At 43.8% G+C, this 27,101-nt stretch overlaps 1 protein-coding gene across 1 annotated transcript in view; it reads right to left on the bottom strand.

Annotated features, from left to right (window-relative positions):
* Window positions 1-27,101, bottom strand: part of DSCAM (DS cell adhesion molecule) — an 823,896-nt gene that overhangs the window by 30,584 nt on the left and 766,211 nt on the right. The window contains exons 27-29 of the mRNA XM_043875189.1: window positions 23,639-23,815; window positions 10,905-10,935; window positions 4,046-4,161 (exon numbers count right to left, since the gene is read on the bottom strand). Of these exons, the coding sequence (XP_043731124.1) occupies window positions 4,046-4,161; window positions 10,905-10,935; window positions 23,639-23,815 (324 nt within the window). The remainder of the gene's footprint in view (window positions 1-4,045; window positions 4,162-10,904; window positions 10,936-23,638; window positions 23,816-27,101) is intronic.

The raw sequence follows: 27,101 nt of genomic DNA, 5'->3' as shown, positions 1-27,101 counted from the left end.
CTAAGATGCAAAAAATAGGTTTTCCTTCTTTAAGGAGCATGTCTTAAAGAGAATGACCATGGAGAAACATTTCCTCTCTCTCTGGTTTCTTCTCATTAAGCACACATTGATCTGGGGAGGCCTATTGGGTGGCTGTCCATTTAACAGAGTTTGGGGTTTATGTGTTTGTCAAAAGCTCGCCTGAGACACCACCAGCCTTGTCAGTATCACAGAGAATGGGGCTGCCACTGTAAATAAGCTCTGTTTGTGGTACAAGAAAAACTCCTCTGCCGTGGTCTGTCCTGGGGTGATGGTGAATGTTCAGTATGTGTGGGGGGAGGGGAAGAGAAGGGCCAGTCTTCTGGGCGTCCTGGTTCCTTGATTTTAACTGTTCTGGGGTATATGCCTTGCCTTCCCACTTCTCCCGAGATCCAGGGACTCTTCTGCATTCTGTAACTGACTTCTCAAAATGACTCACTTGTTAGATTTCCCAGATCCTACTGGTTCAGACATTTGAAGGTTAGGGAAGCCCGGACACAGATGGATTCAGAGCATTTTATGCTTTGGGAGGAGGGGCAGGTGTTCGGGATGTATGTCATTGGTGGTCTGTCTCAGATTTTCATTACTTTGTTGTAATAATTTTCTCATTTTCCTAAGAGTTTTTTGACTTCAAGGGATACTTTGACTAGGGTATTTGGATTTTTCATACATTTTCAGGTACTGCGGGCTGGGGTTATGTTCATATGCATTTACCAGTCAGCCGGGACCACGTCGCAGCAGCCTTGACATGGAATGGTAATGGGAAAGTTATAAACAACACAGCTAGACGTCTGTGTCCAAAAAAGGCTCTGAACAGAACGAACCTTACAAAATCAAATTACTCAGGCTCTGGCAGGAGAGGAAAACCTCTTGAAGTCAGAATAAGATTTCTTGGCAGAAAAAAACAGAGGAAGGACTGCCAGGAGGTTGGTGGCACCCAGCGTGTGGTGTAGCCAGGTTGGGAGCGTGTAGCGTGTGGGAGCCAGGACTCAGCTTGGGGGGGTCCCACCCAGCAGCCACCCCTCCACCCTCTAACAGGGCTGCCTTTCCCCGGAGACAGGTTCTTACGACTAGACCGGTATCAGAGGCCCCACACCTACCTTTGTTTTGATCCCTAGCACTGTGCTGTGGCTTCTAGCATGCAGACCTGGTAAGAACATACAGAGGACCTTCGGGGCTGGGTGTGCAGTTTTAATGGGGCATTTCAAGTGCCTGTCTGTTTTTGAGGTTGGCCATCCATTCTGGCTAGAAATTAATGGCACTTCCATATCGGATTCTTGTAGGCAGAGCCCAGAGTGTTTGAAAGCATCACGTCTCTACTTCCCCAATAACTTTAAAATGCCATTGACCACCTGTCAGGTGCCCCTGGGAGGTAAACGACTCTTGGTGATGGATGATCCTGCTACAGTTACGGTGCATCTTGGGCGAAGGGTCGTTACTATGTACAGAAGCGACAGGCAGACCTTTCTCTGCTGTTGGGTCGGCAGTGACCAGCTACTGGGAGGTGACACACCACTCCCAGGATCCGCCCAGTGATGTATTTTAACAGCCGTGGGTAGAATCATTAAGTCTAGTGAAGAACAGTTAGCAAATGTCGAAATTGTAATATAAAGTCAAAGGAGTTACAATTTGATTTCTGAACTGATGTTTGAAAGGAAATCTTAGGGTTTTTTCCTTAATTTTAATTTTATCTTGGAGTATAGTTGATTTATAATAGTTAGCTTCAGGTGTACAACAAAGTGATTCACTTGTATACATATATCCACTCCTTTTCAGATTCTTTTCCTGTGAGGGTAATTACAGAGTTATTAGCAGAGTTGCCTGTGCTATATAGTAGGCCCTTGTTAACTATCTGTTTTAAGGAAATCTTAGTTTTAAAGCTCTGAGGTTTGATAGAAGAGATCCGTATATACTATAGGAAAGGTCAGGAGAAACCACACCCAGAGCCTTGCCTGATCTGAGCCAGCTGATGAAATCTCATGTACTTCGGGATGGGTTCTCAGACAACACGGCAGTATTTGATAGAGGGCCACCTTGGACTTGACCGAGCTGTGTAAGTGCTGTTATGCCTGAAACAACCTTGAATCCAGCAATGGCAGCCCAGGCCTCAGAATTTAGGAGCCACGAGGTCAGATGTTTCTGCTCTTCTATTAGAGACAATACGGGGCAGGATGGGGACAAGGGGCCATGGAGGGTTCTGGCTTGTGAAAACTGTCTTCCTGGCAGGAGGGATCAAGGGTCCATGCCAGGAGGTGGGTTGCTTTAGTCAAACCACAGAGAAGGGTTGTCCTGGGATGGAGTGCCAACAAACATCTTCCAGAACAAACACAGAGTGAAGTTTGAAAAGGGGCAGCCTAGGAAACCTGCCTCAGAGTCTGTTTCCATGGATACCGGTGGGGGGAGTCCAGCGATACTTCTAAGGCGAGGGGTTCTAGGGGGTAGCCTTATTGATATGGAAGCAGGTGACACCTATTGAAGGTGAAGCAGCGGGCCAGGAGGGGGCTCTGCTCTGGTTCCACTCCTGTCTATGTGACCTTCAAGCTACAGAACTTCTCGACGTCCCTGTTCCTAAGGAGTTTTCTACGTGCATTGGGAGGAGTGAGTTAAATAATGCACATAAAGTGCACATAAAGGATATAATGTTTAAAGAGCTCTTAATTGTTCTTATTGTCGTTTAGTGACTAAGTCATGTTCAACTCTTTGGGACCCACCAGGCTCCTCTGTCCATGGGATTTCCCAGACAAGAATACTGGATTGGGTTGCCATTTCCTTCTCCAGGGGATCTTCCCAAGTCAGGGATCGAACCCACATCTGTGTCGCCTGCACTGGCATGCGGATTCTTTACCACTAGCGCCACCTGGGAAGTCCAAGGATTTAATAGCCATATTTAAACAGCCCAGTATAATTGGGATGCTCTAAGGACCAAGGCAACCCACTCCAGCATTCTTGCCTCCAGAATTCCATGGACAGAGGAGCCTGGTGGGCTACAGTCCATAGGGTTGCAAAGAGTCAGACACGTCTAAGTGACAGAAGGATCTAACTAGTAAACTTCAGAAGGGAGCCTCATGTGTTTAGGGAGACTCTAAGGGCAAGATCAGGGGCTCGACTTGTTTGTCCATATTTCCCTGTTCCCTCTGTATGCTTAGTCATGTCCAACTCTTTTGTGACCCCATGGACTGTAGCCTGCCAGGCTCCTCTGGTCATGGAATTTTCCAGGCAAGAATACTGGAGTGGGTTGCCATTTCCTTTTCCAGGGGATCTTCCCAGCTCAGGGATTGAACCTGGGGATTCTTTACCACTGAGCCACCAGGAAAGCCCAATGAGCTCTTAATAAGTGTTAGCTATTCTTCTGATCATTGCAGCAATGGAAATATGAGGTGTCTGATTCTGGAATAAATGGGACCATCTAAGCAGGCTGTGTGGACAGCAGACTTAGAGTAAAAAAGGCCAGAAGGAGTCGAGACACCTGGGTTCAGGGCAGACAGGTGGCTGAAGTTCTGTAGGTGTCTGTTTTGTGATCATGGAAGGGAGGAACTGGGACTTCTCCAAAGCCATGAGAAAGAAACCATCACAGGATATCTATGGGGTGCCAAGGGGCAGAGAAAGATGCCCTGTGTGAAGACATCTGTAGAATTTAAACGTTTTCTTTAATAAAGTCCTTAGTGGAGCTGAGGAGGAGCTCAGAAAGTGGGTTTCCAAGATGGGGTCTTAGCGTGCAGCCTGTTGTGGCTTGCTTGATTACAGACGTCGGTTCTTCGGAGTGGCACTGACAGCCTCTCAAGGAAAGATCCAACTTGGGTCAGAGTTGGGGTTCTCTCTGGTGAACTCTGTGGTTTATCTAAGTTCATGTCCCCCATGTTTGCTGGTACTTATTATTCTCAATAACAATTGTCTACCTTCTAACTTGTTTGCTCATGTAACATTCAAGATGTTCCCATATCTAGTATTTTCCGTGGCTCAGGGTTTGGGCAGAGAGGGCATGGCTGTAGCAGCCACACTGTGTAAAGCGGCAAACAGGACACCTTACCGATGGTCTCCATTGTGTCTCTCTCTTCAATCAAGAGCTGAGCCCTGGGTATGTCAATATGCATCCTCAGGGTTTGCTGTTGCTTGCTCAAGGTGTCTGAAGTCCGGGTATTTTTACTGGGAATAAAATAAGGGGGATACATTAATGAATTTGTTCAGTGTTACATTAGGCACACCAACTAGACTTATAATCTAATTATGTGAATGCCGGTGGGGAGGGAAGGGAAAGGAGCACATGATAGTTTTTTCTCCTTCATGCAAATGATATTTATTAATATTAAGTTTCAGCAGTCAGTTGTGAGGTTCAGAAAATATCAACTGTCAATAGAGATTGGTTCTACAACTATCAGGAGAAACTTACTTTGGAATTTCCCATTTCTTGTGTAAAAACCAAACAAAATATACATACAGAAACATTCTTAAATCAACAACATTTTCATTGGTTAGACATGAGATATTCTAAAGATGGCAAGGGAGAAAACATGTGTACTGGTTAGTTCCCGAATGGGGTTTTACTGGTAAATTTGTTTTCTACCTGGAGTCACTTTTTTTTTTTTGTTCTAGTAACAAATCATAAACCTTGTTAGCTTTCCTGACAATAGTTTAGTTTTCTGAATCCAATTACATTTTAGAAGAGAGAGAAAAAAGCAATTATTATAAGAATTTATCTCAAAATTTGTGTACCAGAAAATTGCTCTTAGAGTGAGCTGTCTTCTAAAAGTAAATGAAAATAGGTAGTAAAGCTGCATGGTATAATCAAGTTCAGTTACAGCTCACAGTAAAAAAAAAAAAAAGAAAAAAAGAAAATAATCTGCATGTTGGACAAAAATACAAGAAAGTTGATAGAAGCTCTAATTAGCGATCCACAATCGAAAAATGGTTGTTCAATCTTTATAGAATTATAAGAATCAAGTAGATTTAAAAATATATTCTGAAGTACCCTCCAGAAAGCAGCAACCATTCAGATAATTAAATCAATGTGATAATCCATGGTGTCTTTAAATCTAGCTCATTTACTGCCAAATTCTGTTTTGAGAGAGGTTTGTGGTGCTTGGCACACTCTTGATGGTTTACCCTCTGTTAATTACATGTTAATAGGGGACAATAAAGGTGCACCTGTATTGAAATCTCAAATGCTTTTAGCTTCAACCAAGCATTCACCAGGAGTCCCAGATTCTTCCTTGACCATGAGGACTCATCCACTCTTGAACCATGTGGTTGATGAATGTTAATAATCTGAAGGTCAAGTTCACTCAGGAAGCCCTTTACATGTTTGCATTCAGAGGTCCATGTTAATATTCTGAATATTTTACAGTGGCTCTTTCTCCCTTTGGGTGTAAACAAAACAGCCCATGAAAACAGCCGCTTTGAAAGGCACAGCAGCCCTCCTAGGACTTGATCTTGAACCAGATTTTCTATCTCTTCAGATGAGTAACTGGGTTATGTAGCTAGACCACGCTAATTACGCAGAGCCCAAATTCAAACGTTTTGGCCTGAATTTTTCGCATGGTCTATAAATGGTTTTAAATTATTTACTTACCCAAGTTCTCACTTTATTTTTGTGTGCATTTAAAGCAAAGATTCAGATCCTTGTATAAAATGAAGAGCGTTGGTGACTCGGGGGGGCTGTGGTTACGTCAGATAAGCTCTATTTCCACAAAAACATATGGGGAACTCCTCCTCTGTGAATATCTGAGATCTGTTTCGAAACTTCATGAGGGACCGGAGCTTGTCCTTGCACCAAAAATAGAAGTGTGAGCTAGTTCCTTCTGCTCCTCATGAATAGTGATGAGGCAGTCAGCGGCTGCTCAATGAACAGCTAGGGATCCGCACACTATACTTAACAATGAGGGGTCTGCTTGACACAGGAAGCCAGTGACATCACCGCTGTGCTCCACTTCAATTGGCACAAGGACTTAGAATATGACTGAACCTGGTGAACATGGACCATCAAAGCTGGAGGTGAATGCCCCTTCACCGCAGGACCAAGCTGCCAAGCCCTGCGGCAGGCAGGTGGGAAAATGACCCCCAAAACCTTAAGATTCAAAGTCTAATTGTCCCTCCTCCCTTTGTGCTTGCTGTTTCCTTTGCTGGGACACACTCCCCTGACCCAAAGCCATGGAGTGGCCCCCTCTGTCCATCTTTTCAGAGGAGCCAGCTGACCCTGCTGTGGGAACTCCCCATTCTCCACTTAATTTTGTCTCCTCAGCACTTACAACTTCCTAGCAGGTGTTTGAATGAGTTATTTATAAGGTGTCCCTGCCAATGGACTATAAGCTTCCTAAAGGGTATTTTCATTTCTTCTGTCCCCTGTATCGCCCTGAAACTTGGGACAGTATGTGACTGAAGTAGGTGCTCAATTAATATTTGTTGAAGGTTGTTGAATGAATAATGCTTGGGCACAATGGGAGCTGAGTCACACCTCCAGAAGATTGCACTTTAGAGTCAATAACATCCTCCTCAATCTAAAAAGGTTATTAGATCTCAGGCAGGTTGCTTCTTTATATTAGTCTGTGCTGCCATATTCTATGATCTATTGTTACATGAAGGTTGATTTCCCTAAGCTATAACAATTGGTCATTAGAATAGCAGCAAACCTTTTTTTAAAAAAAATCTAATTAAAGAAACTTCATTTGTAATCTGAAAAAAGATCTGAATGTTTTTACGGAGGAAGCAAAATTGCCTCTTTTATATGATATGGGATCATGCTAAATATATTAGCTAGCTATTATTGAAATATAATCATCTGCCATCCATTTGCCATCTGGCTGTCTGATTAAAGTGACAGAGGGCTGAAGCTGGTTCCTGGTGGATGGTATTTCTGGGCTCAGCCAATAAATTATGTGCAATTGCTACAACTTCATAAAGTCAATATTTCCTTAAGCTTTGGGGGAAAAAAAAACTAATGACAATGTTTGCATAGCATCTCCCTTCCTCCCAAAAATTTGATATGGAGCCTTCCATAAGTATAAAGGAACTGTAAAGATATCAGGATTCTCATTGTAATAGCTGGGTGAACATTTCACTGTTACTGAAGCTGAAGCTCCAATACTTTGGCAACCTGATGTGAAGAGCCAACTCATTGGAAAAGACCCTGATGCTGGGAACGATTGAGGGCAGGAGGAGAAGGGGACAGCAGAACATGAGATGGTTATATAGCATCACCAACTCAACGGACATGAGTTTGAGCAAACTTCAGGAGAGAGGGAAGGACAGGGGAGCCTAGTGTGCTGCAGTGTATGGGGTTGCAAGAGTCAGACACGACTTAGTGACTGAATGACAACAAATAAACATATAAACATGAAAAAACTAAACTAACTTGAATTCTCAATCTGAACCCTTCACTGCTCACAACTAGCTTTCTTATTAATACTGGTCCCTGGACACTAACTACGTGTTACTTAGTTCCTTAGGGTAACCCAGTCTCACCTTTGAGAAGGCTGGTATGCTTGAAAAACATTTTTCTTGCCTAATCCTAGAAAAGGAAAACCCTTTCTATCTGTGCATGGTGGGTGACATCTCCCTTCTCTCTCTTCTACCAGGTGACTTGCTCGGGTGACATGGATGAAGGTCCAGAGGCATGAGAACCAGCAACAGCAGGTGGCAGCATGTGGGGGGAGGGGATCCCCCAGAATGGGGTCCAGGTAGTCTGTGTTTGTCGAGCAGTTGCACCTGCCTGTCTGGCTCTGGGACAGCTGACGTCACTCAGATATGTAGCTCCTTCCTTAAGGAGTGTGAATGGACAGTAAATGTTGCATTCACCTAGATCACAGGATGATACAGCTAGGAACTATTTCCAACAGTTGTTTTTAGATGAGAGAAGCAGGGCAGAGAGAGAGAAAAGGATGTCCTGCAGATCACAAAACTAGCCAGTGGCAGCATCTTGAACCTAAGTCTGTGATTCTATGTCCCAGGCTGCTCAGTCTTCACCTTCTGAGAGAAAGAAGTGGTGAAGACAGGGGACAGCGATTCTGCAGGCTTCTCTGTGCCAATGGATCTGACATACCTAGACTTCCAGGGCCACATTTGGAACGTGGTTGGCCCTAACTTGACCAGGCAGGGGACAAGGTCTTTTGTTGCTTGACCTGTTAACCTGCGAACCTTAGGTTAAATTGACCCTTCAAGAATAAAAGCATTGCTTTTTTTGAATCAACCAATTTATTATTTTCATTTAATTCATAAACATGTGTTTCAATAGCTATGGTCCAAGAAAAATCAGATAGGCTGTGATACATCTATGTAAAAGATAAATAAGGTTCTGGGTACAGGCACTTGGCCTAGAATGATTGATTGTTTTTTCGTTTCTTTTTCCCCCCGAGATGAGCCACGATGAAAGATATATATTCTGGTCCTCTGGTTCAATCATTTATTATTGAACATTTCTCTTTTTTTTAATTGGGGGCTAATTGCTTTATAATGCTGTATTGGCTTCTGCTGCACGACAACACAAACCAGTCATAATTATATATATATATATATATATATATATATATATATATATCCCCTCCCTCATTGCTTTTACTTCTAAATTAATCCCATAAAAATCCACCTATGTGAGGAGCTTGGAAATTCTCCTCCTTTTCAATCACTTTCATCCTTTGGGAGAAAACTACCTTAAATATCTTAAGTGGGAGTAATTACTAGTTTTAATGTTCCTAATTTCATGTTGGCAACTGTCACCTGCAAATATCATTACTGATTCCTGTTCTTATCAATAGGTGGTCTTTCTCCCACAGTAATTGCCTATTAACAAAGAAGGAAGAAGATGCTTTTTGACGTCTTACCTGGAATTCATGAGGGAGAAAAGACAGCAGAGAAGCTAACACCACCTCACACTAATGGAATAAATGCTGCACTTGTCAGGAAACGCAGAAACCACGCCCCCATCCCCGCCCCAGGGACATGGGCTTTGGGCATGGTCGATGGTCTAGGAGATGATGAAGGAAGTGGCCAGAAGCTATCTGGGAGGACACATAGCTGCAAACACGAGGCTAGGGCACTAGAGATCAGTGAGGTGGACTGGGCTGGAGACAGGGACGGGGCCCCTGGGCTGAGCAGATCACACCCAGTCTAACGGGGGCATCAAAGGCAGGTCCAGACAGCCATGGTCATTGAGGCTGTGTCTAGTGTGGTCAGAGCACTTCCAAGAGAAGCCAGAAAGCCACAGTTTTGTGTGAAATGCCTTGATTTTTAAATGTCATCAACAATTTTGTATTTGTAAGACTGCATTATAACTTACTTTATTAGATAATTATTATAAATCAAATGACTCTGGCTTGTTTTCCAGATGTTTTGTCAGATCTGTTCAACAGAAGTGCACATGTGTCTGGCAGCCTTCCCTGTGACCACTAGCCAACAAGGACAGGCTTGCACAAAAACCTGGGCCCAAGATGCTTCATAGAGCTTTTCATAATCTTCTCATGCAAGTTTGATCTAGTGTGATGGGATTAGACAGATGAAGGAGATATTTTACAGGCCATTTGAATCTCTGAGCTCTACTCTGAGCTCCAGATTGGTGCTACCAGCTTCATTGGAAGCTTAAAAAGCATCCTCAGTCCAACATGATCCACGCAAGTCCTTTCATCCTAATCAACATCCCCTTCCTTTGCCCTACATTAAAAGGTCCATACACCAAATCCACCATCCTAATCTCGGCACGTGGCGCCAATGTTTATCTAACTGCTCACACCAATGATTTCAGAGGCATCCTTGAGTCCTTCATTATCTGTTACTAACAATTCATATTGTTTTAAAACACAGCTTGGACAAACAAAGGTGTCTGTGAGAAACGTAATCCATGGGCCATTGGTATTCAACCTCTGTCTTATGTCTTCAGAGACACTGATGGGTCTCTTTGTGAAGGATAAGAAAGTACTACTTTGATATGCAAAGATCAGGGAGGAAGTTAAAGCCAACTGTGGTGGGGTAGGGGCTGGGAAGAGACCTTATATGCCATTGTTTTCATCTTCTACATTAGTCATCCTAGAACGGCAATATCAAAGTCACCATCTGGGCCCTGATGTTTTTCTTTTCCTTTTTCATTTTGGTTGTACCTTGCAGGATCTTAGTTTCTTCATCAGGGATCAAACCCAGGCCCCAGACAGTGAAAATGCTGAGTCCTAACCACCAGACTGTCAAGAGAATTCCCCTAACATTCTTCTTACCTGGATCCTAGACACTGATTATCCTCCTGTTACTTTTGGTTTACATTTTTACTATAGACAGTGAAAATATTGGAGTGGCTTGTACAGTTATGAACATGCTCTTATTCAGTTACACCTAGTTGTTCATCATTCAACAGCTATGAGTGGAACAATTATAGTGCTGGTTTCTCCTAACTCAGTGATGAGACAGGCTGTGACCTCTGAGACCAGACTAAACAGACATTTGCAGCAGAAGTTGCTGGGCGCTCTGGTGGAGGGGGTGCTGAAGAAGCCACGGGAGGTGAGGGCAAAGAGTGTTTTTATTGATCAATTTGAACCCATTTCCTTTTGTGGATTCCTTCTCACCTGGCTAACATTAGGAAGAAGGCTTGACCTCAAGGTGGCATATTTGGTGGAAGCAAAACCAAAGCTTCTTATTGATACTTATAATGTGTCTCCTTATTCTCAGGTAGTGGGAAATATTCTGTTGGTTGAGCCCAGCCAATAAGATGACTACCTACAGTGTGCATAACAGCGCATTACTTGGTATCTACTCCAACTAGGCATTACATGGACATTTAGTTTCCTAGAATGAAAACTATATGTCAGATAGAAAATGGATTATTGAGACTGTCATTAAACAAAAAGAAATCATCAAAGCAAGTTGGAAATTGCTCTTTTAAACATGATATTTAGGATACTAGGTCTTTTTCTTACCTCATGAGCATTTCAGCTAAACTCTTTGCATCTGGGGAAAGAAAGCTAATATTAGTACAAGATAAACAACTCACTAACATTCAGTTAAGCATTTCTGACAAATATTCTACATAATCAGATAACAATAGCCATTTTTAAATGTAATTGTATACTGAGATCACTACTAATAACTGAAACTTTTATGGATTCCTTATTTCTTCTAAGTGAGGCACATATAAATAGCCACAAAAATTCTCAGATATGTGATAAAGGTTTTATTATAACCTATTCATTTGTCACTTTTCAAAAACCCAACTTTATTTTCAGAAGTCAGAAAATTAACATCTTGAAAGTAATTCATTATATAGTACAAATTCCATTCTTTTTGCTATCAAAATGAAAAAGCTTATGATCTCTTTAAAAAGTCATTATTAGAGAGCTATGCATCTGTTTGGTTGATCAAAGAATTGTATACACTTCATATCACTATGTCTGGAAACCTAGATGTTTATTTCAAACTCACAAATAAAACTTTTCTTTATTTCTTTCCTCTGAGGACACTGTTTACCAAGACCTGGTTACCACTCCTGATAAAAGAAATCCTGCCTAAAAATGATGTAAATTTTTAAAAAACTTTTTGGATGGCATTGTTTTGAAATTCTAATTTCCCTTAAAATATAATTTGTTCCTTTTACACACTTTTGTTCTGGCAAAAAAAATGAAGGTTTCCTTTCTTAGAACACAAGGGTCTTCTTCATATTTTTCTTTGAATTTTCTTTAAAAAGCTTTGATGTTAAATGTTCAATGAATGGAACTTTCTGGGAATGGATTCAGCGGACTGTCAGTGTGAGTGAAGCAATGCATTTGTTGGAGCATTTTCGTGTTTGGGGGCTGACCCTTGAATGCAGTCGCTTTCGAGTCAGGGAGCAGGATGCTGTAACTGGGAGGTGTGGGATGGACAGTCACAGGAATAGCCACACATAGGCAGTCATCCTGTGAACCAAAGCACTGCTCTTCAAGTCAGTCGTGCCAGGTCCCACCTCACAAGGAGGCCCCGGGCTTGTGCACAGATGGATTCAGTCTGGGAAGTGAAACAGCTCCCTTCACCCCATCCATATGGCAAAGCAAAGAAGGCAAAGCAGCGTTGAGTTTCCCATGTCGTGGCTTTACAGTTATCTGCAAAGACAAGATAAGCTTCTTCTCTTCCTGAATGATTTAACACTCGCAAAGTAAATATACACATACACATATATAAGGTGCCAAAAGTTTGGGATTAATTAGCTCTATGGAACAACCAAGCACTGGCTAGTTCAACGTTCTACAAAGAGGCTGGAATTCCAAAGAGTAAAACGCTGCACATCAGCTCACAATGTGATGGGAACTCAGACTCAAACGTCTTCAGGATGGATCTGCGTTCCTTGTTCTGACACCATCATCATTCTTTTTCTATTCCTGAAGCTAACCACCACAGCTTTCTCTCCTGTGATTTTTTTTTCTTCCCCTATCAATGTGCCAAGGAAAGACAGCTTCCAACCAGTGGGGATACAGGTCCCTCTGGTACTGACAAGTTCCAAAGCAAAATTTCTGTGTCTACAATTAATAGGCATCTTCGTCCACATGCTTTGGTACCCAAAGCCTCTTTGGTCTACCCTTCCCTATGCTCGTCACCTTACAGTGAATTCCTTTCTCTGTCTATCTTGATTACTATTTCCTCCTTCTGCCTTATCTGAAACTGTGAGCAACATTATACTCATGGAAACTCACTTCTTCCCTGAGCCCCCCTTAAGGAAGCTGAGAGTTGGTGGAGTGTGAAGCTGGTGGAGTGTCTGGATGACACAGTTGGCATCAGGGACCAGGCATGAGTGTCTCCTGGGGGGTGGGACCAAGTGGGCTAGGGTCACGTGCTAGGAACCCGGATGTGCTGGTTACTTAGGAGTGCCAGCCCTTTATACCCATCTGCCTGGGAATTTCTGAGCCCTCCTTCAGAAATCAGGAAACTGGGACCCAGATGCATTCAATCATTTGCTGCAGCTGAGTAGGAAATCATAACTAGTGTCTGTTGATTCAAACTCTTTTAAAATCACTATCCTCAAAGGTTTTTATACTGGAGTGGGTAGCCATTCCCTTCTCCAGGGGACCTTTCTGACCCAGGGATTGAACCCGGTCTCCTGCATGGCAGGTGGATTCTTCACCAGCCACCAGGGAAGCCCTTTATACATAGAGGGGGACACATGTCATATCCTTAGGGACACGCAGAGGAGCACATTCTTCATGACAGCTGACCAAAGGACATACCCTGGAAGGCACTGTCTCAGGCTGGGTCAGTTGGAGAGGAAGTAAGACTGTTATCACCTTAAAGAGAGCACAAACTAACAGGAAGAGTGTTTCAGGACACAGAAAGAGCCAGTGTTGGAATTCTGAGCTCCTTTAGGAAGCAAAGAAACAGCAACTTGGGTGCAGGCTGAGATGTCTGGCTTCAAACACATCGAGTCCTTTAATGTATTAAAGTAAACTATGTGGGGGGGGGTGGTGCTGATTTGGAAGCCAGTTGGGAGAGATGTCAAGGATATGATGGGTTCTGGGTCTTCTGTTCATACAGGGGGCGGGGAGAAGAAAAGGAAGAACTCTGGACACTCTCCTCTTTAGGGGTGAGAAGGGGATGTGGGACAAATTAAGAGACTATTTTAAAAATCATGGAGTCGTGGCATCTTAAGGGCATCACAGAGTTTTCCAATCCTCCTCTAATAAATGTCTGGATCCCTTCCACAGTGCCCTGGACAGAGGCTACAATGAGCTGGGGCTGGCAGCAGCCCCAGGGCAGACAACACTCTTGCTGACCGGACGGTGCCTACATCTCCAACGCTGACCTGGCTTCCATGTCTGTTGAGGGCTCCCCACTCAACACACCAGTCTCCCTGGGACTTTGGCTTTTTTCTCTCTCCCCAGTTCAATTCTCATTTCCTCATCAGCATCTCCCTCTTTGGTCTGCTGAGCTCCAGACTCTCAGCCCTCTAAGCAGCTTGCCCACAGCAGAAAGGGCAGAAATGGCTCTGAGTCACACCCCTCACTAGGTCACATCTGCACTCTGAAATTCTCCAAAGAGACTCCCTGCCGATAGGACTCCTCAGCTCAGGGTACCAGCCTCCTGTGCTGGACTTAGTTGCCCTTCTAGCTCGGTTCCCTCTTTGAACAGCCAACCTTCTCTGGGTTTTCTGTTCTTGCATTCTCTGCCGATAGCCCCCATGATTTTGTCCCTCCAAGCCCTTGCCCCCACCCTCCGCCCAGACATGACTTGCTCTGTACACCCTCCTGACCCAGCAGGTGACACTGGTGTTCTGGTTCCCTGGGCTTCTGAGGACCTTTGCACCTGTCTAGCATCTCCGCATCTGTTCAGCTCAGTCTTGGCACTTTGCATCATGACTTCCTGGTTTCATACTGTCTCTCTAATGGCCCTTTTGTCTTTATCTCCAGCCTCTGGTACAGTAAAACCACACCACAGTCTTTTCCAGAGGATATAATTCATTATGAAAAACACTTTCCTATTCTTGTGTTGAAACCCCTTGATGTAGTTTCTCCTTGGCTATAAGAAAAGTGCCTTCTGGAACCACTGAGAAGCCGTTTGAATATTTCCAGGTAGCTGGCATGTCTGAGGCAGCTTGGCTTCAGTGTTCTCTTTTCTGGGCTGAATTCTCTAATTTTCTCAATCACTCCTCAGACGGCAGAATTTCTAGGCAGTTCTCCACTTGGGACTCTCTTCTATGGAAGACCTGTGATTTTGTGTTGTCCTTTATTAAATGAGGCTGAGCCCAGAAACTGGTAATTTTTTTTTTGATAGTCTCTTACCCACTGTTGGGAACACAATGCTCATTATATGTTAAGTAAATAAATTTTCACAACTTACACTGGAGACTTTCCAATTTTCCCTATTAAATTTTATCTCCTTGGTTTTAGCCTTTCATCCTCTACTACATTAGCTCCCACCTGGATTTATGCCATCTCAGAAATCAGCTTAGCTCGCCTGTATTTCAGCCCAGTGCTGTAACCTGGTCCTCTCTTCTCTATCAACCCTGTCAAAGTGCAAATAGGATTTGTTCAGGCTGTGGCTGATCCCTATCATGTCCTTTGATGCTCACAACCTATCCTATAACCTAAACTAATTTACTTCAATCTACAATTTCTAGAACTTACTGTTTTTCGAAAATGGGTATGGAGTATACTTCCTAACACCTCTCTAATCTGATTGTTCAAAGATGATGTACAAAGGTCTTTGGGATTATGTCTGAAAACACTTTGCTCAGAATCTCTAAAAAATTTTTTTGAGGGTTTTTGCAATACTTTGGCCACCTGATGCAAAGAGCCGATTCATTGGAAAAGACCCTGAAGATGGGAAAGATTGAGGACAGGAGGAGAAGATGGCGACAGAGGATGAAATGGTTAGATGGCATCACTCAAGGGACTCAAGGGACATGAATTTGAGCAACCTCTGGGAGAGAGTAGAGGGCAGGAAACCTGATGTGCTGAAGTCCATGTGGTCATAAAGAGTCAGACACCACTGAGTGACTGAACAACAACGATGTGGGGGAACCACATGACACCTTAGCTAATCTTTCCAGTAAGAGAAAATGCCCCTCTTGGGGGTTATCACTGCATCGACTGGTGCCCACAGGTTGGTTCTCATCATCTGGGGTCCTGTGTGATAGTCTGTTGTAAGCTTGGCTTGCCTGATCTACTAGCAAGGAGTTAGGAAGGTGACTTTAGGCAGCATCTTCTCCAATCCTCCCAAAATCACTAGCACATAGTAGGTTTTGAAAGAGTAAATCAATTTAAATAATCAGGGGCTTTGATGATTTTCTCAAACTACCCGAGTTATCCTTTTTCCTTTTCCTTCCTTCCATTCCTTCCTCCCTTCCTTTCTCAAAATCCCCCTCATCCTTCCTTCTTTTTCTATAATTCTTGTTTCACATTTTCTAGTCCGAATAGCACCTCTCTTGGTTCACACCAAAGTAAAACAGATGCTGAGTCCATCTTCTTCTACCTGCCATCTGTTAAGATGAGAACATCATCTCAAGTCTTCTTTTTCTTCTTTCCCAACACAGCTCCACACTCTTTTGTGTTGTCTGCCACATTTTTTCCCCCACAAATTTCAGCTCAGCCTGAGATTTAGGCTTTGTGACACCTTTCTAAAGCTCTGGCTGTTTCTCTATACCCATCATTGGCTCTGTGCTCTTCCCTTCATCTTCCAGTCTGGGAGATGATGGAGACAGATTACCAGGCTTTCCTAGTGATTCTCAATGATGGAAAAAAGCAGTTTCAAAAAATAACATGTGGTAACACTCTGAATGTGCAAAGAGGGCTGGAAGATGATAGCTGAAAGGAGAATTTGGGGATCTTAAGGTAACTGACTCCCTGTCTTTAGGAAAGCATTTTCATTTGAGAGGATGGGGGAGCAGTGAGACAGGATTCAGAGGAGCTTGTGAGACATGATGTAGTTGATTGTCAAAGAGTCTTTCAAGAATTCAGAGGAGAAAAGAAGTGGAGAGAAAGGCAGTAGGTTAAGGATAGGCAAGTAAAAAGGAATCCTTTTTCTTTAAATATAGGGGGGTCTGGGTGGTAATGAATATAGAGATAAGAAATGAACAAATATCTTCCATGGGGAAAAATAAGATGATAAAGTCATTATTGATTCTGTGTTAATAGATTGATTCTGTGTTTAATTCCATGTTTCTTTGGTATATCTTTTTAAGCTAGCTTAATATGGATGTGACAGACTATTTCTTTCCTGAGAGTTCCAAAACTGAAGAAGTGTCACAGAGAAAGGACTGGGTAGAAAAAAGTGATCTCAGCACTCCTGCTAGTCCTTAGCTAACTGATGTGTGGTTTTCAAGTTCCCTTCAGTTTTCATGTCAGCAAAATAGAGCACAGTAGTGTCAAGATGTCAAGTTTATTCACACCTATTTGCACAGACATTAAGAGACTAAAGCAAGACAATATAAAGACTTATGGGAAAAGGAAGGAGAAAGCATGGAAAATGCTAGAGCTCTGTCGATTAATTGTGGTTCGGTCAGTTTTCAGGAAGAGGCATCCCAGCTGGGTAAAAGCATCACAGGGTGGTCTCCCCAGCTCCCTCTTCTTTGCGAAGCATCCCTCCTGAGGGGTCTGCACTTGGGATAGGCGTTCTTACCAACGAGGCAGCACAGGCCTCTAGCACTGCAGCTGTGCCAATCCTGAGCACATGCTCTGATTTTTTTTTTAAAGATTTTTTTTTTTATGTGGACCATTTTTAAAGACTTTGTTGAATTTGTTATTAATAAAATATTGCTTCTTTTTTATGTTCTGGTTTCTTGGCCACAAGACATGTGGGGTCTTAGTTCCCTGACCAGGGATGGAACCCGCCTCCCCTGCATTGAAAGTCGAAGTCTTTAAGCACAGGACCGCCAGGAAAGTCCCTTATATTTCCTTAAAAAAGAGGACTCTCATTCATAGGCACATCATCACACTTTCCTCTCCGAAGTTCTAGTTAAGCAAATGGAATTTGCTACGATTCATACCTCTCCAGGGCAATCACATGCACACGTCTCCCAAACACAAAACCAACTTGAGTAGCAGATGTCCCCCTGCTTTGCATGCATGCGAAACTGCCTCAGTCGTGTCCAAATCTGTGCACCCCTATGGACAGTAGTCCACCAGGCTCCTCTGTCCACGGGATTCTCCAGGCAAGAATACTGGAGTGGGTTGTCCTGCCCTCCTCCAGGGAATCTTCCCAACCCAGGGATCAAACCACATCTCTTACATCTCCTACATTGGCAGGCATGTTCTTTACCTAGTGGGTGCCACCTGGGAAGTCCCTTCCCCACTTTACCGTCTCTCAAAAGCTCTTATTTGTAAGCTCCCTCACAACAACCCCTGCTTTTCTGTGGAATTGAAAGGGATCTCATAAATCAGCTATTTCCCTAAGGGCTCTAAAACCTGCATTTACATTTTTATAGGCTCACAAAAAGGACTCCCAATCATCTAGTCACATGAAAGCTGATTCCAAAGCCATGACAAGACACATAACCCAGAAAGCGGACCATATATTCTTGCCATCTCAGAAAACTGCAAATGCAAACATGGACAAAATAGAACACACATTCAGGGCAAAGCCCTGGGTTGAGGCCGCCTGGCCCCCTCCTGCTCCTGCCTGCACCCCGCCCGCCCCTCTGCCCCCATCCCTCCATCCCTCGATCCGTGGCTGCCATTGGCCTGGCTCTGTTGCCTTCCCTCTGTTCCTGTGCTTTCCCACTGTAAGATACAGAAACCCTTTTTAAAAATTTAGTTCTGCCATAACACACTTGAAGTTTTGAAAGGATAATTTTTAAAAAATGAAGGTCAAAAGGATAAAAAGTAAGGAATGAAGAAGGAAGAAAATGCAAAGCTGAGAACTACAGTTTCAGACTTCTGATCCCATCTCAGCCCCAATTGGGACATTTATTAGTTCGGCAGTGAGGTCTCTGGGGGGCCCACCCACCACTCCTTCACTAAGGTACACCAGGGACATTTGCATGCATGTGACTCAATGCACCATGGCCACCTTTACACAAGTCTACCTTGAGTCCAAGTGTCTTTGAGCTGCCAGATGCACACCTTTCTTCCTTTAGATTATCAGAGTTCAAGCTAAGTGTTGGTCTTACAGATGAGGAGAGATTTAGCTCAGATATTTGCAGAGCTGAAAAATGGAATATTAGAACAGTCATGGCCCACCCCTTCAGCCATGCCTGTGGATGACAAAGGCCAGATTCCCTTTAGGAATGGTCTTCCAAAACTAATCGGCTTTAAACTATTAATCCATCCGAAACCATGTTTCAGATAATAAATACGCTTCTGTTCAAGGGAAGAAGATCAGAATTTACGTCATCCACTGATTTTTATCTTTAGCTTACTTGAAACGTTGCAAGCAGCTTTTTGGCTTGGCACTGACAGCTGACCCATACTGGTTGGGTACTTTGCACCCTCTTGGGTAAACTCAAACTAAGGGGGGAGCTTTTAGTGATCCTGGCCTTGATTACTTGACATGGGAATCAAATTTTTATAATTTGGCACTGCTGGGATCATAGGCCCAGCCAGTGATTTATTCTATAACCTTGCACTTCAAAGGAGCTAGCAATAGGAAAAAATCAGGGCACCATTTAAAGCAAAATGTGACTTCTGAACTTGTGGATAAGGTTATAGATTTTTAAAAAAATGTAGCACTTGAAGACAATTTAGACTTTAGGAGGTCGCTAGGCTCTAAAATTAGTAATGCACTCAGGAAGGAAGAATATAGGTTGGCTAAACTGCTTGAGTCCCATTTTCTTTCTTTCTTTTTAAAAAATTTTTTACATAAAGCACGTTATGGTGCGTTATCTAACTAGGCTGCTTGTCGATACAGTGAAACAAACCTACTTATAAACACTGAATTGCATATAGCAATCAAACAAGGTCAATGGCGTGGAGTTGACCTTACAGTGTTCATTAGGAACCCCTGCAGTATTTTCCTATAATCCAAATTTTCCTATTTCCAGTTTTGATCCTGAGGAGTAGTTGCTCAGGAAACACTGACCTATTATTAGAAATGTCCTTATTTTACATAATAAAATATTGTATGAAGCCATTCAATCTGTAAATATATTTGAACTCATTCTAATCCAGGGATATGATCTGTGCCTTATGTGGGTCAGGTGGTAACTGAGTGATTTTACTAATGGACTCTGTTTAATAGACGGGCACCTACTGCCTTAAACTCTATGGCTCCAGTTTCCTTCCATGAGCGAATGGGAAATATGTTGTATTATTAATAAACATACCAGTTCAAGGGCCCTTCAAACCTAAAAGACAGATCTTTGGGGGCAGGGTCTGGCCTTTTGGGCTTTCCATGTGACTCAGTTGGTAAAGAATCTGACTGCAATGCAGGAGGCATGGGTTTCATCCCTGGGTCAGGAAGATACCCTGGGGGAGGGCATGGCAACCCACTCCAGTATTCTTGCCTGGAGAATCCCATGGACCAAGGAGCCTAGTGGGCTATAGTCCATGGGGTCGCAAAGAGTTGGACATGACTGAGCAACTAACACTTTCACTTTCTTTTCTGGCCTTTCACTGATTCTCCCAATAGCCCTAGTCACTCACTCTGCCCTTTTATGGCACATTTTTCAATGTTATAGAAAGACGAGCATGTCCCACGTAAGCCTTTGCTGACTGTCACCAGGATATCAGCTTCCATCGTCCTGGGACAGAACCTTAGTACCCTTTCTTTTCTCTCCAGGACCTAGCCAAACTCTTGTGATCAAATAGAGATGGTTAATAAGAAAATTTTACAGTTAGCTTTAAAAAACGTTGCACCTGGCTGCCCATGGAAGATAATCAGAGAGAGTGTGCTGAATTGAATATTTCAGTGTGTCCAAAGTAAAACCTGCCATTTGGAAGGCTACAGAATGAGGTATCTGATCATTTTGCATTCTTCCTGACCTCTCATCAAACTCTTGATTTGGAAGCTTTTATTAGGCAAGTAAAATGCAAGACTGCAGATACTTTTGTGCCCTGCCAGCTACTTCTCTGGGATTCTTTGCTCCTCAGCATCTCCCATGAATACATCTTCTTTGCCACAGCACTTATTTTCTCCCCCTGCTGAAACCTTTGTGTTCGCTCTCTCTCTGCTCCAGCACAAAGAAAACAAAATCATTTCCGGGGAATGAAAGGCTGGATTTGAGGATGTGATGAGTTGCTCTCTTTACCGAGACCAGTGACAAAATAGCGGAGTGGGACAGCAGAGGTGACGACAATAAAAATGCCAGCCCAGGATATTTTCTAGACAGAGTCCCTGCAAGGCAATAACTAAATTACAAGGGACTGTGAAGAACAAAAAGAAAGGACGTCCCACCTGCCACCGGTCTGACTCAAATGCACCAGGAAGAATATGCAACAGCTTTAGCATCTTTTTCTTGCTCTTGGCAGAGAAGAGCAAGGTTTGGGTGTTCAAGTTGTTAAGTAGAAGAGGAAAATCAGACAATAGCTGGGGAGGTGAAAGGAAGCAACGGGGGCCAGGGCGAGAAGAAAAGGTGAATTTAGCAGAGGTTGGGAGATGCTGGAAGGGATTTAGTGTTTAACATATTTGTAGGTAAACCCTTGTGATCAAACAGGAATGATGGACGAGAAAGTGTTACCGTTGGTTTTTAAGAATGTTATATGGACAATTTCTAGTCTTCTAAATGCAGCTAGTTCAATGTAAGTGCAACAAGAACAGACAGCCTTGGTACCTCAATAACAATGTCCCTAAGGCCAGGCTATGGGTTTCTGTTTTTGGTTAAAAAAAAAGGGGGGGGGGGGTTTAAAAAGTCCTTTTGGAGGCTTTCCTGGTGGTCAGTGGTAAAGAATCTGCCTGCTGATACAGGAGATACAAGTTCGATCCCTGGTCCAGGAAGATCCCACATGTTGTGGAGCAGCTAAGCCCATGCGCCACAGCTACTGAGCCTGTGCTCTAGAGCCTGGGAGCTGCAACTATTGAGCCCATGTGCCTAGAGCCTGTGCTCCACACCAAGAGAAGCCACTGCAATGAGAAACCCTTGCACCACAACTAGAGAGTAGCCTCCACTCACCACAACTAGAAAAAAGCCCATGCAAAAATGAACACCCAGCACAGCCAAAAATAAATAACTTAGTCAACAAAGGTCCGTCTAGTCAAGGCTATGGTTTTTCCAGTGGTCATGTATGGATGTAAGAGTTGGACTATAAAGAAAGCTGAGCACAGAAGAATTAATGCTTTTGAACTATGGTGTTGGAGAAGACTCTTGAGAGTCCCTTGGACTGAAAGGAGATCTAACCAGTCCATCCTAAAGGAGATCAGTCCTGGGTGTTCTTTGGAAGGACTGATGTTGAAGCTGAAACTCTAATACTTTGGCCACCTGATATGGAGAGCTGACTCATTTGAAAAGACCCTGATGCTAGGAAAGATTGAGGGCAGGAGGAGAAGGGGATGACAGAGGATGAGATGGTTGGATGGCATCACCAACTCAATGGACATGAGTTTGGGTGGACTCTGGGAATTGGTGATGGACAGGGAGGCCTGGTGTGCTATGGTTCATGGAGTCGCAAAGAGTCGGACATGACTGAGCGACTGAACTGAACTGAACTGAACTGAACAACTTATTTTTTTAAAAAGTCCTTTTCATATTTTAACGATGAACACTTGTGAATGGAATCCAATACAGCACACCTGATACCGAATTTCTCAATAGATTAGGCAACACAATGTTTTTGTGATGCTGTTCTCATAAATGGCACCCCCTTCCCTCCCCAGTTGCAATTAACTGCTTCCTGTTTTATGCTTACGAAGCATCTATTTGCAGCCCCGTTTCAGTGCTTGTGACATTTGGGCTCTTTCACTGGTAGATGCCCAAGTGTCTGCCTCCTACTTTGAACCTAAGGTTCAGAAGGCTCTTTCTCACATTTTGTACATCGAGCACCTAGCACGACCCTCAGGGTACAAGATTTACTCAAGTGAATGTGCAAAATTACACGCTAAGTGGAGAGTGTCATTTAGAAAGGATATTTCAGTGAGATCGACAGTTCATCTGAATTACTGGGCTGCAGAAGGTTTAAGCAAAAGGACTATTAAAGCATGCAGATGGAGTGACGTGTGTAATACTTCAGCCACTTTAATTCATTGGCCAAGTAGAAGCACGCTGATGGTAAGGCGTGTGAGAGCTATATCAAGAGGATGCCCTGGCTATGAGAAGACAGGTGGAAATATCCCCCTGTCCCGCTGATCTAACTGTTCTATGGTTAATTACACAAGAGGTCAATGTCCAGATGTACCAGCAGGGCTTGGGGATATCCCAGAGACATCTTAAGGACAGAGCTTCCAAGCTTGGCTTTCAAATGAAAATTTGAAGAACAGAGACGATGCTGCATTCCCCTCACTGCACTGATTCTAAAGTGCAAACAGCTTAGATATGCATTCTACCCAAACTTGGATTGGCTCAGTACCCTGACAGGTAAAGAGGAGGGACTCAGAGAACTCTGTCCTGCCCAGGGCTTTGTATTTGAAAGAACTCATTGTCCTCACACCGCAGAGCCAGGGCCTGTAGGACTGTTGCACACGACCTGGAAATAGCCCCGTTGCACAGAATCTACAGAGCTGGACATCGTAATAATGGTGCTGCTGACAATGGTTCTCATCTGGCCCCAGTTATCATCATCTATTATTTTATTTTCTATTAGTTAAAGTGAAACTCTTACACCAGGATTCTGCTCCAATTTCTAATTCAGGAAAGCGTGTGTGTTTTCTGCCTCACAATGCTTTCCCGGGACCATAAACCCTCAATTTCCTCTTTCCGGCAATAAAATAGTTCTCATTTCCAGAGCCCATCAGACAGGTCTTTTTAAAGGAGGCCGTAATTGGTGGCATTGCTGCAGAGACTGAATTAAAGAGTGGTGTTGGCAGACCCACGGGAAAGTCATTCTCTTGGCCTGCCCTACTGACAAGATAGGATTTAGGACACTTGAAAGAGGTTGGCTTTCACTCAATTTCTTTTTTTTTTTTTTTTTTCACTCAATTTCTGAGTAGTAACTTTTGTCTGACTTGCCCACGAGGCCCTGACATCCTGCTCAAGGAACATCATGGGTCACAGAACCAGGCAGCCTGGGGATCCAGCCCAGAGAGGGAAAGGCATTCCGTGGGGTGAGATTCCCCCCAGCCAGCTGTTGGTCCCACTGTGCGGGGGAACAGCCAGGCCTCCGCTCACCTCTCAGCCGCTTTAGCCTCTGCTCACGCCTCCTCCTCCGAACCACCAGCAGGAGCACAAACAGCATCAGGACCCCCACCAGGATACAGGAGATGGTCACCAGCATCTTGAGCCCCTCGTTGGTTGTCAGCCCTTCATCGCTTTGGACAACTGACTTAATGAGTGGGGGGATTGTACCTGAAAACAGGGTCATGATGTTAGGTGGCTGTTAATGACGACAGCATGGCGGAGTTTTTAGGGATGATGGGTTATAAGAACCGCGCGAGTGATCCGAGGGCGTCCACGGAGATGAAGATGAAAGGAACTCATCATCTAGGTCCTTGCTAATTTCTTTACTACTCACTTCCCTCCTATGCTTACTCTACAGAACACGGAACTAGAGTCTGCTCAAAGGACAAAGCCCATTTCTTTGAAAGGGACTTCACTGGTAACGTACTGGGTGCAGACACTTAAAAGCATAATATCCAGGCTGGGTGCTTTAAAAAGTCACATGCATTTACCTGGGGTTGAGTGTCACCCAGAACACATTTGAGAGTGGCTGTTTGAAAAATTGCACATCAAAGAAGGAACAATGGGTTTGGCAAGTGGACAGAAGGCAGGCTTCGGGGAGACTGTACCAGATAGACCTGCTTAAAGGAGCTGAAAATCTCTTTTCTTTGGTTTTTTCATTGCTCTTTATCATGGATGTAAGACCAAATCTACTTTTAAAAGTCTCCTTTCAGGACATTAGAGAAAAATCACCTTTTCAAAGAGGAGCTATCCAGGTCTCTAAAGCAAGCTATTTACTGACCCTTATAATGCTCTGAAATTCAGATTATTTAGAATTACAAGGAAACACTTAAGCAGTCTGAACTCTGAGCTGCTTTAAGCTGCCTTCTGCTGAGAGGCTGAACAAAATGGGTCCAGAGATTCAAACACAGGCATCCCCTTTTATGGAGCTTGCATTTTGGCATCCACCACTATGAAAAGATGCTCCAGTCTTCTGTATTTCCCATGTAAAACAAGGGCCAGGAAGTCAGTAATTTAGGAAAAATAATGCAAAAATAATATAATTTCCCTTTGAACAAAGAGTGTCTTTGTCCTGCGTTTAGTGAGTAGAGCAGGAATACAGAACACCAGGCCCCTCTGCTGTCTGCTAAGGCCAACAATATCATTCTTCCAATTTATAAACACTGGTTTTGGCTGGAGCCCTGGGACTGCAAATGCTCAGAATTCAGGTAAGAAGCACAAAAGGGGATGCAGGTGAGGATGTGTCTACAAAACCAAGATGACACAGGACCAGTACAAACACCTGGCTGAGGGAATGGCAGAAGAAAGAGTCCAAAAAAATACGGAAGAATCTGAAATCTGACTAGTACAGACAGAAAGCTAATCATCAATGTTTGTTTTTCCCCAAATGAAAAAAGATTCTTCAGGCAGAAGTGATACAAGAGATATTAAAGCTATATATTCACAAGGTTGGTTCAAAGAAATAGGTAACCTTTTTCAAGGAAAACAGACATATGCATTTTTCTTTTTAGTGTAATAAAATCATTTCAGATTTCAGAACATTTTACATGTAGGACATTTTTCATGATTCTAATCTGAGATCTTGGATAAAGTGAGGACATTTCTTTTAGAAAATGACCATTTAAAGTCTGCAGAGCACTTTGTAAGTAAGAATGACAGTTTCAAATGCTGCATGTGAGAGGTTGCTAATTAAATGATTAGCTGTAAGCCTATCACCAACGCACACCTTGAAGCCCTGCGCTCTGGACCACACAGATTACAGTGAGGCTGGGCGCCAGAGCGGGATGATCTAAAGGCAATTAGTGGACGTCCATCATCTAAAGCAAGAAATATACTTTCTGCTCAAATGTGTACCCTGCTAGCAAAGGACTTTGGGGAACCTTTAAATGCTAGGGAAAACATTTGGTCAGCGTGAAACCCTTTATTTTGTCAGATCAAAGAATGAAACAGAGTTGGAGGAGAAAGCAGGTCAGATGTGCTACTCTATGGTAGCTGATGCTCTGTGATGGAACCTCTTGAAGTCACTGCTGATTGAGGCCAGGAGATTAGAGTGATGCGGCCCAGGAGGAGCAGGGCTTCTGAGGAGAAGCCTCACATCTGGGAGCTGTATCAGCGGTCTTGAGGGTGGGGGCCCCAGGCTGGTATCACCAGCTCCAGGACTCCCACATAGGCACCTTCTTGCCTTCACCCCACCCAGGCCTGCAATGCTGGGGGCGAGCCTGTGCTCTGGCTGGGGAGGAATCTGTGCAGGAGATTCCAGGGTGGGTTCACAGTATGCCAGGGTGGGAGGGACAAGCCCAGGGCCAGTCAAGACTGACCAGGGGAGGAGCTGAGTCCACATCACCTCCAGAGCATCCTTTGGTCACGTCCCAGGCTCCTTGGGTTTATGGACTCTCTTTTCTTAGGACAGGATAACTAGTACTCCAAGGAAGTTCCTGCCAGGGCTTTAATTAAGGCAAGATCCTGAATGCACACAAGCAGAGGAGAGGACACCCCTTAGCCTTTCCAGTGAAGAACGGAATGGGGGGGGGGTGTTGCTCAGGCACAGGCTTTCCGAGTAAGTCACTCAGTACCGTGGTCCGGCCTGGTGGGTAGACGCTGGACAGGGGCTCCGAGGGAGCTGAGCCCACAGCTGCAGGTTATCTGACCAGTGGAGACTGTTTTTACAAATGAGCACAGCACCTAATTCAGCCACTGCCTTTCCCAGAGTGGACCACCGCTGCAAAGCTGCAAAAATCAGCTCAACTTGCTGCTAGTTAGGACTCTCTGAAATTCCCTGACTGCAGAACCATCAATGTCAGACCGCCTTTAGCTTCACTGGGCTTGACATTTGTTCAATATCAATAAATGGCCCACAATACTAGTTGTAGGAAAAAAAAAAAAGGATAAAAATGTCTCATATTTTCGGTCAACTAATTTTCATGAGACACCTCGCCTGGTTTTCAGAAACCTCTTGCAAATTGCATGTTTGTGTGTGCCTATGAATGTGTGCATGCATGTGTATATGCATGTGTGTATATGCATGCGTGTGCATGTCCACTACCATCCTATAACATTACTCTATTTCTATCTGTGCCTCTGTTTCTTCTTAGAGACTAACATAAATGCCTTCACTTATGGAAAACTGCTTTTGCACATGCAATTTAAGGGCTAAATGAGAGAAAAAAGAAAGCTGTTATGTGGTTTGGGATGGGGTGGGCGGAGAGGAGGGAGACAACAAAAGCAGTGTTAGCTCACAGTCATGACGAAGCACCAACCACGTGCAGAGAAGCCTTCAGCCCGAAGAGAAGTCACTCCTGCACCCTGACTGCCTAGTGAGGGTCCCCGGGCCTCAGTCCCTCCTTCCTGGAACTCAGCCATGGGCACATGGGTACCTGGTCTAGGGAGCCCTGGGGAGGAGCAGACTGGACGGCCCCAAAGCCTAAGGGGATCTGCGGGCACGGGTCACATTGCA

This window comes from Cervus elaphus, chromosome 19 (assembly GCF_910594005.1).
Source record: "Cervus elaphus chromosome 19, mCerEla1.1, whole genome shotgun sequence".
NCBI classification, from domain to species: Eukaryota; Metazoa; Chordata; class Mammalia; order Artiodactyla; family Cervidae; genus Cervus; species Cervus elaphus.
The sequence above is the reverse complement of the archived record's forward strand: the minus strand, read 5'-3'. Positions and strand labels throughout refer to the sequence as shown.